The sequence below is a fragment of the Pezoporus flaviventris genome, unplaced genomic scaffold (genome assembly GCF_033815535.1).
Source record: "Pezoporus flaviventris isolate CSIRO_AGI_PZ_B2104156 unplaced genomic scaffold, CSIRO_AGI_Pfla_v1 ptg000043l, whole genome shotgun sequence".
In the NCBI taxonomy this organism is placed as follows: Eukaryota; Metazoa; Chordata; class Aves; order Psittaciformes; family Psittacidae; genus Pezoporus; species Pezoporus flaviventris.
In genome coordinates, this window is record NW_026892591.1 from 336,305 (window position 1) to 345,187 (window position 8,883).

Sequence of the window (8,883 nt, forward strand, 5' to 3'; positions counted from 1 at the left end):
CTATTCCAATCAATTCCAACACTGTTAACCTGTTCCTACACAATATTCAGTTTTCAAAGCTCCTTAAAGTTCCTTCAGGATTAAGGAGCAACACCATAACCATCCCCTCAGCCACTGAGGAGTCCATGGAGGAGCTTCTATCCAGCCCCAGCCCAGGAGGATTCAAGCAAAACCTGCTTTTTCTTAGCTACCATGACATATATTCCTAGGAATAATGTGTTAGGGAAGAATTCCCTCTGTGTTCTTTCTCCAATGCAGGAATCATGAACCCATCGTGGCATTTACAGCAAGGAAGAGCTGATTTAACAAGAGCAAACATCTACCCCAGGGCCTGTGCCCAGAGGCCAGGTCCCAGCCTGGAAGCACCAACATGTGACACCAACACCCATAGAAAAAATAGTTTAATTAAAATCACCACGAAAATTCTATTTCTAAGAAACAAGAAGTTTCACAGAATCCCCCAAACCCATGAAGTGGTGGAGGAGGATGGCCCAGGAATGCCCAGGCATTCCAGGACCTGCTGTAAAACCGAGCTTAAAGCTGGAGCTGAGGGAAGGCTGGAGGTGGTAAAACCAGAGATGAGGTGAGGCTGAAGGAGGGGAGATGGTGGAGGACTAAGATGGAGTGAACTGGGAGCACCATGTGGCTGAGGTAGGATTAGAGGGAGCCCAGCAAGAGTCTTTTGGAAAGAGCTAATGGTACTTTGCCACCACCAGGGCAGGAATGGGATTCGAAGGGATAGGAGAGGAGCCTGGGCCTCCCTAAGGACTGTAGAAGCTCTGTAGAATGGGGTCACAGGGGAAGAGCACCCCGAGGCAGCACACGAGGTGCAGCCAGCCTGGGTAGAAAACCTCCCTCACACGCATGGCTCCCCCCTGGATGATGGCGAGCGCCGCATCGGGAGCAGGAGAAGCAGAAAGAGACACCTTCCCCCTGGAAGCAAACAGCCAGAGCATCACCCCCAGCCAGGCAGCCCATGGCAGGGGGTGTGCCTGTGCACACTGACCCCCCAGCGTTCAACATGCTCACGTTGAGGTGGACACAGAACCCCCACGATGCACCCAAGAGGTGAACTCATCCCGTTACACATCCGAATGGAGGCTCACCCCCCCCATAAAGCGGTTGTGGTGCAGGTTTTGCTCCATCCCAGCCTCCTCCCCACACGTACCTGGTGCTCTCCAAGGCCGATTCAGTGTCGATCAGGCCCAGGATGCAGAGTGTGACTGAGATGTTCTTCTTCTGCATGGAGAGCTCGTGGCGCAGCGAGGTGAAGAATCCATCCAGGGCGAACTTGGTGGCAGAGTAAGAAGTGGTGAAGGGAGTGGGGATTTTCCCTGGGAAGGAAAAGGAAAGAATGGAAAACACCGGGAGACTGGCTAGAAGGAGGATGGTGCCATGGAGGGGGAATCTGGATCATCCTGCATCATCGACCCATGTTTGGTTTGGGTGAGTTCGCCTCTATTTCTAGTCACAAATAGGCACTGAGGCAATTCCAGCCGGTTGTGGGAGCGCATCCCAGCACAGGAGCCACCTCCTGGAGAAAGGAAGGAATTGTCTTTCAACTTACCCAGTAACCAGGTCCACGCTGCGCTAAAAAGCTGCTCTGCTGCAGCCTTCCCTCCCCATGACACGCAAACACGTGGACCGTGATACCAGGGCACGTCAGGGCACAGGGCAGGGACAAGCCTGAAGCTGTGTATGGTGATGCAGCTCCCTGGAGTGCACACTGAAGCCTTTCTCTTGCTTTTCCATCCCAAACAGGCAGTGCAGCTACTCAGCAGCCTCCTGATGGCCAAAGCCAGAAGGTTTTAGAGTAGGGAGATGATAGAAACACAGGAGGGATGGGCCTGGCTGTGAGGGGCAGGAGCCAAGGAAGCAGATCTGGGCACATGGTGAATAAAGAGCAATGTTCCTTTGCCACACAATGAAGGTCTCCAGAAAACAAGAGCAGCCACTGTCCTGTTTGCTGCTATAAAATGCACAGCTTGAAAAGGGGTTGAGGGGTTGAAGGACACAGGGAAACACGACGTGTTGGGAACCACCATGTCCACAAGACCAACGGTATGGCAGTTAAAGTCACCAACCTGTGAGGGAAGAAACAACCACCAGAGAGCCTTGATTCTTCTCCAGGGTGGGCAGAGCTGCTGTTGCGAGTGCCACGTAACTGAAGAAATTCACCTGGAATGGAATGGGAAAAGTAGACATGGAAGAAGCAGGAGGGTTTGGAGGGAAGGTCAGCATGAGCCAGAAGCAGCTTCCATCAGTCCCTGGGCTAATGGGAGATAAGAAGGACAGAAGGAAGGAGAGAAATGAAGTTCTTCCCAGACATTTCCCCCCCCCCACATACAACACTGGAGCAAATCAGTAACGAAGCCTTGAAACCCCTTGAAACACCAATGAAAGAAAAGGTTTGCTCTCAACCATTGCCACAGGCTTGAATTTGCCTTTGAGCTTCCCAAAGCCATCCCAGGAGAAGCCAGACTCACCCAGTTCCAGGTGAGCTCTTCCTGCTGGGAATCCTCACCTGCATGAGCCAGCGGGTGTACTCCACATCTCCATCCCACATCTGGAAACGGGTCATGCCAATGTGGTTCAGCACCAGGTAATCCAGGCCCCCTGTGGACAGGGGAAGCACTCAAAGCAAGGGGCCAGCCCCAACCAGTCCTTTCTCCACACTCTTCTCCTCCAGCATAAAAAGCAGCTAAAAGACAGTTACACCCAGACTGGAACTGCCAAACCCCACAACCCCAGTCCTGAGTATCCCTCCCAGCGAGGAACATGGGGAAACTGAAGCAGAAAGCTCCTATAGGAATGAGAACTGTCTGTATATTGGAAGCCAAAAGAGATGCCCAGCTGCTTACCCAGCTTTTGGACAGCAAACTGAACCACCTTTTCAGGCTCTAAAGGGTTTGACATATCTGCAGGGATATAAAATATTTTCTTTGCTCCAAGTGTCAGGCACTTCTCCATCACCTTGAAGAAGAACACACAGCCAAAGGTTAAACACCATGGACTGGGAGCGGGGAGAACAGAAGTAAGGACACTCTAAGCCACTGGGGTTTCCCCATCATGCACAGTCAGTGAGAGTCAATTCTGAACAGAAACACACTTTAACTTTAAATCTAGCTCTATTCAGCCCACTGAGAGCTCATTTGGCATCCAGACTTTGTTTAACCAGACAGTTAACTCTTAGCAGGATGCAGATTCACTCTACTTTGGAAAAGGATCAAGATTCACCTGAAAAAGAGAGTCTTCTTCTGGAGAACTCTGCTGGAATAAGGCTTAGGCTTTACATTAAGTTCTTTTTCTGCCAGAATACCTAGCAAGGCTCTAGCAGTGTTCATCTTTCATAGCTCCTTTGCGAGGATGTGAGGATGCCCAGTAATGACACACAGTTTAGCTTTTTGCTGAAACACTACCAGTAACTAAGCTGGTTTTGTTCAACAGCAGCTCTGAAGGAGAATCTATCCCACTGACAACTACTTTGGTGGTGGTGGTGGGGTTTTCGGGTACAAGTGCACATCTCTTTGTCTTCCCCCCCAGCAGGAAGTTCTTACCTTCTGCAGCACAGCTTCCCTCCGAGCAGTCAAAACTATTTCAGCACCAAATCTGGCATAATGATACGCCATCTGCTCTCCAATGCCAGCACTGGCTCCAGTCAGGAGGACACGGGCACCAGACAAGCTCTCTTGTATATGGGAAAGAGAATAAGAGAGAGAGAAGTAAGTGAAGGAAGCAACTATTGGCAGAGCTCTAAAGCAGAAGGGTGTAACTGGCAAAGTACAGGTCATTCCCCCCCCAAGACAGCAGGATCCCTTAGAAATGCTGTCAGAAGATTTTGTCTTCCTCTTTGTTTCAAGCTTCCCTTTATTTCTGGGAATGAAGCTCCCAGCTCTGGTAAGACTCCGGGCAGGAATGAGACCACCAGTCAGGGTTTCTCTCCTGTGATTTCCATTCCAGTTTCGAATGATCCCCCTTGCTGAGCCTACCTGGCTTAAAGGAATCTTTCCAGAAGACAGCAAGGAACCCAATTACAAACGCTGCAGCACAAAGCACTTTTCCAATGGGCTTCATATCCCTCCACGTTGTGAAGAGCAAGGTGAAGCCTTGAAGCTGAGGGCTCCAGCCCAAATACTGCAATCTCCTTCCTCTGAGGCTGGAAGCCAACCTGCAAGAGACATGGAAAGACCTTTTGTGTCCTGCTTAGCAGAGAGGAGCTGGGAAGAACTGAGAGTCCACAGGGAGCCACCTTTGTCAGGAATGGAAGACAGTGAGGACAGGGACAATCAGCACTTTGATAAGAAGCTGCAAAGCTGTTGTGTGCCTGTGGAAGGCAGGGAACACCAGTCCTGGGAATGGTTCACATGTTCCCAAGAAAGGGCAGGGCTTGGCTGTGCCATGCAGTGCAACTCCCTGCCCAGAGGGAGCAACCCTGGAGAGACTGAAACCTGCTCTTGGACGAGAGGAGGGATCCAAAGAGGACAGGAAGCAGAATAGCTCCCAAAATCATCTCCTTGATCTTCCTGTCTTGCTCAATGAGTCTTTCCTCAGCTTCCACTTGCTCCAGGACAGCTGCTTGTGCCATTCAATGTGTCTTAAATTAACTGGACTGGGGGAATTACCCTGAAAATCATAGAATCATAGCACGGTTTAGGTTGGAAAGGACCTTAAGGTCATCCAGTTCCAACGCCCTGCATGGCCAAAGACACCACACACTAAACCATGTCTCCCAAGGCAGACTCATAGAACAGTTAGGGTTGGAAAATGCATGTCCCCAGTGCAACACGGCACTTGTGGAGTCAGCACCAGGTCCTCATTTCAACCATGAGCTGACAGTCTAAGTTCACAGTCAAAGCCTTTGCTATTCTGCATTGCTGCATCCAGGTTCTCATCGGCACATTTGATGTAAAAACACATCCAATCTTAACAGTAAAAGGTAATAAAAAGAAAGTAAAATGAATAAATGATCCTCTCTTGTCCAAAAGAACGTTACCTGCAGCTGCCCCCAAGACTTTACAACAGAGAGCAAATGGAGCTGACAGATCACACCCAGCTGGGCTCTGCCATGCTTGCATTACCCAGTGGTGGCTGAGGCAGGGGGACAGGTGAGGGATTTCCACCTGGATTTGTCCCACCAAACCTTAAGTTGGGACCAAAACTTCCGGACACCACCAGCATCCCCTTCCTAAGGAGAGCACCATAAACCAGGCTGGCTCTCTGTGAGGGTTGCTGTCTTCACACACCTTTTAGTAGCCAGAATATAGCAAACAGAGGAGGTTTTGCACAGCTCTGGGAGGTGTCTTCTGCAAAACTCACTTGTTCTGCACACAATTAGGGCTGTTTGGGGGGCAGCACGGGAGGATGTGCCCAATGCTTAGTGAGGGAATGGGATTCCCAGTCTTACCCAGGGTACACAGATGACCATGGCCTGAGTTCTTTGCAGGAGTGTGGCCTGGAGAAGACAACCAGGGAACATATAGGGAACAAGTGTGACGCTGAATAGCTGAAAGGTTCTAATATAGATCTTGAAGCTTAAGTTAAAAGCAGAACGTGTTTGCTAGCACATGGCTTCTATTTCCATCCATTCTCATTCCTGCCCATCCCCATTTCATTCCCTGTCAGCAGCAGGAGGACGGCAGCACTCCAGCCCATCTCCTGCTCGCTTCAAGGCGCACAAAGCACCACACGCGGCCTGCTCCGAACCTGCCTTGGGATTAAAGCCCGGAGACCCAGCGCCGACCGCAGCCGCCGCAGCGGGCCGTACCTCGGGGTAACCGGGGCTCCTCACTCCGCAGCACAGCGGCCAAGCGGCGGTGCCGACAGAAAGCAGCGGGGCTGAGACAGCGCGATCCCAGCTCCCGACATGTCGCGACAGAGCACGGCCGCAGCCCCCACCGCCCCCTCAGCCGCTCCCCTCAGCGCGGCCCCGCCCCGTTGCCATGGCACCTCGCGGGGGCGGGGCTTCCCGTGCCACGTGACCAGTTCCCACCGCCCCCCCGCCGCCGCCGTCATGGCCGCCAGGCTCGTCCCCGTGCTCAAGTGAGTCCCCGCTCCCCGCGGAGCCCTGGACCGAGGGTTCGCGTCCCCCCCCTTTCGCCCCGGGCCCCGCAGCGCCCCGCAGCCGCCGCTCACCGCCCCCGGGGGCTTCCCCCGGCCCTGTGTCCAGGCGCCCGGCTCGGCCTTGTAGCGCCCTTGACCCCGTGCGGCGCCGCGGCCTCCGCCGGCAGCGGCTCCACGTGTGTCCGGTGGGTTCGGCAGCGTTTGGCTGCCGAGGGAGCAGCCGCGGAGCACAGGGACCGGGGAAGGGAGAGAATGGGAGAGGTGGATGGAGAACGGGGAAATCCCCTTTCCCCAAACACTCGTGAGTGCATGGGTTTGATGTTGGCTCTCTCTTGCCTCTCAATGGCTCTGTGTGGTTTATATGTATATATATATGTGCTATAGTAGCCTTCCGGTGCCAAAAGGGGCTGCAGGAAACCTGGAGAGGAGCTTGGGACAAGGGCCTGTAGGGACAGGGCAAGGGGAATGGCTTGAACCTGCCAGAGGGGAGACTGAGATGAGCTCTTAGGCAGAAGCTTTCCCTGGGAGGGTGCTGAGGCGCTGACACAGGGTGCCCAGAGAAGCTGTGGCTGCCCCATCCCTGGCAGTGTTCAAGGGCAGGTTGGACACAGGGGCTTGGAGCAAGCTGCTCCAGTGGAAGGGGTCCCTGCTAGTGGCAGGGTCTGGGGCTGGAGGAGCTTTAAGGTCCCTTCAACCCAACCCATGTATTCTGTGAAGACAGCAAGAGCCATTGGAGTATTGGTGACCCTCAGATTTATCAATAACCTCCCTTTGATGGTCATTGAGAGATGCATTGATAGTTATAACAGGGACTGAACTGTTGCTGCTTTGGATTCCTGCAGGTTTGTCATCAAAGGAGGCCTGGCTGGGGGTGCTGTGTATGTGGCGTACGACCAGGGGCTGCTGGGCAGCGGCACACAAGGTGCTGAAGCCTTCAGGAAAGCTCAGGCAGCACTGCCTCCAGCCATCCAGGAGTGGATAAGTTACACAGGCTGGGAGGTAAGGGCTGTGAAGCCACACAACCACGTCCTCGGAATGAGGGGGAGAGAACACTGGGGTGATATTGCGGTTCCAGTGATGCCGGTGGGAATTTTGCTGTTGAAGCATTGAAAATGTTTTGGTGAGCATTGAAATGGAAGGAGGATGAAACTTGAAATGTAGGGGAGAGATGGGTTTTCAGGAGTCCTGCCTTTTGCCCTGCATTGTAATGGGGGAAGGAGCAGCTTTAAGCCTCATGTCTGATCCCATTTGGGACTCATGAAGAGTAGGCATCCCAGTGTCTTTGAGACCTGAGGTCAAGGTGATGTGGATCCTGTTATAAGGGAAACCCCTTGAGTGCTGATATTTCCTCTCTCTTCTCTCTTTCTAGCTCCCACCTATTCCAAAACTTGAGTTTTCCCCTTCCGATTCCTGGAATAAAGGTAAAATAACTTCACACCCAACTGTGAAAGGAGCAAGGGCCAGGAGGGTTGTAGCTTATACCAGTCTTGTTTCAATACCGTGCTAAATGGAATGATGGGGAAGGAGGCGATAGATGTTCCAGCCTGGTGGAAGGAGCATTGGGACTAAGGAAGCTCCAGGTTTTGCTACTGACACATTGAGTGACTTTGGACTTGATTTCATGTAATTGGGAAGGAACACCGTCCACAAATACTGTGACATCTCCAACGTCACCCATGGCAGAGCTGGAAGTGCGATGGAAGTTAGCTCAGTCCTTTGGTTCAACTGTCTATCCCTTACACAGGTCCTAAGTTGGGATTTCCTTGTGTCCCGAGTGCTACTGAGCAATAAAACCTAACCCAAGAAATCATTCAGGCCTCAGTGTGCTTGAAAGCTTCTGAGCTGGAGCTAGATCTTTCTCTCTGTGTTTAAAGAGATCTCCAATGCTAGAATAACATTAGGAAATGTGGCTGGAAGGATGCTCTGGGGATAACTGTGCTCTGCTCTCCCTGCAGGAGTACGGATGGTGATGTCTGCCTTGTCCGTGGCTCCCACCAGGGCCTGTGAATACACTGCAGAAGGCTGGAAGTACGTGAAGGACCTTGTCAAATAGCGTCCCCATTCTCCAGGGTTGTGATTCTCTCCGTCCCATGTTGGCTGTGGGATGAGGCCGAGTCCAGCCTTCGGCAGGGCTGCAATAAAAGACTTTGGAATTTCCATTTGTATCTGGGTTGGTTCTGGCCTAGGACTGGGATAATGGTGTTCTCTCACCAGTGGTCATGAAGTGGTGGCCCTGTGCTGAAGTGCAGCCCCTGCTCTGAAGCTGCTGAACTGAACTGGTGGTGCTGTGCTTCTGAACACCCTCTGATGCAAGCCAAGCCAACAAGAGAGAACAGAATATATGCTGGAGTGCCTCTGCCAGATAGAGCACGTTAGTGAGGTGAAAGCTGCTTCTGTGACTTGTTACACAACTGGGAGTAACCACTGCTAGTTGCAGTACTTCTTGTTGATGAGTGTACTAGAAGGGAGTTGGTAAGTTTGTGATGGGAGATTAGCATTAGCTGTAGTAACCCGAGTGCTGCACCACATCAGGCTTTGCTTCTCAGGCAGGATTAGTCTGCCTCTGATTGCAATGACTTTGCTTTTGTCAGCATAGAGGTTTTGTGCTTCACTTGGTTTCATTTTAAGGACCAGAAGGGTTGGGGCTGGGCTGGAAATTGTCCTTCCATTGCTCAGCCTCCCTCCAGCTGCAGTCACTAAGGGCAGTGAGTAAGGTGGGTATTACAATCACTTGTTTGGTTCTGATTCCTTTACCAGACATTTAAAACCATCTGAATGATTTTGGCTGAAGGATGACAACTACCTCCAGGGCTGCAGCCTGCA

General features: G+C 52.1%; 2 protein-coding genes across 2 annotated transcripts; one reads left to right on the forward strand and one right to left on the reverse strand.

Moving 5' to 3' along the window:
• Positions 1-386: 386 nt before the first annotated feature.
• HSD11B1L (hydroxysteroid 11-beta dehydrogenase 1 like) lies at positions 387-5,893 on the reverse strand. Its single transcript, XM_061466749.1, has 8 exons — positions 5,765-5,893; positions 3,990-4,168; positions 3,558-3,688; positions 2,862-2,973; positions 2,525-2,616; positions 2,085-2,178; positions 1,169-1,334; positions 387-933 (listed from the first exon to the last, which is right to left on the reverse strand). Exons 2-8 carry the CDS (start codon positions 4,072-4,074, stop codon positions 762-764), a joined length of 852 nt encoding a protein of 283 aa, XP_061322733.1. The 5' UTR covers positions 4,075-4,168; positions 5,765-5,893; the 3' UTR covers positions 387-761.
• On the forward strand, positions 5,864-8,217 carry MICOS13 (mitochondrial contact site and cristae organizing system subunit 13). Its single transcript, XM_061466632.1, has 4 exons — positions 5,864-6,039; positions 6,903-7,059; positions 7,430-7,481; positions 8,016-8,217. The coding sequence occupies exons 1-4, from the start codon at positions 5,864-5,866 to the stop codon at positions 8,111-8,113; spliced, it is 483 nt and encodes a 160-aa protein (XP_061322616.1). The 3' UTR covers positions 8,114-8,217.
• Positions 8,218-8,883: the final 666 nt, after the last annotated feature.

Bases quoted from the DNA above. Each gene is read 5' to 3' on its own strand.
- HSD11B1L (XM_061466749.1), bottom strand. From the start codon at position 4,074: ATGAAGCCCATTGGAAAAGTGCTTTGTGCTGCAGCGTTTGTAATTGGG. The intron at 2,974-3,557 runs GTAAGAACTTCC...TTCTTCTTCAAG, and splicing joins GGGAAGCTGTGCTGCAGAAG to GTGATGGAGAAGTGCCTGAC. The intron at 934-1,168 runs GTACGTGTGGGG...GTTTGCTTCCAG, and splicing joins TCGGCCTTGGAGAGCACCAG to GGGGAAGGTGTCTCTTTCTG.
- MICOS13 (XM_061466632.1), top strand. From the start codon at position 5,864: ATGTCGCGACAGAGCACGGCCGCAGCCCCCACCGCCCCCTCAGCCGCT. The intron at 6,040-6,902 runs GTGAGTCCCCGC...GGATTCCTGCAG, and splicing joins AGGCTCGTCCCCGTGCTCAA to GTTTGTCATCAAAGGAGGCC. The intron at 7,060-7,429 runs GTAAGGGCTGTG...CTCTCTTTCTAG, and splicing joins TAAGTTACACAGGCTGGGAG to CTCCCACCTATTCCAAAACT.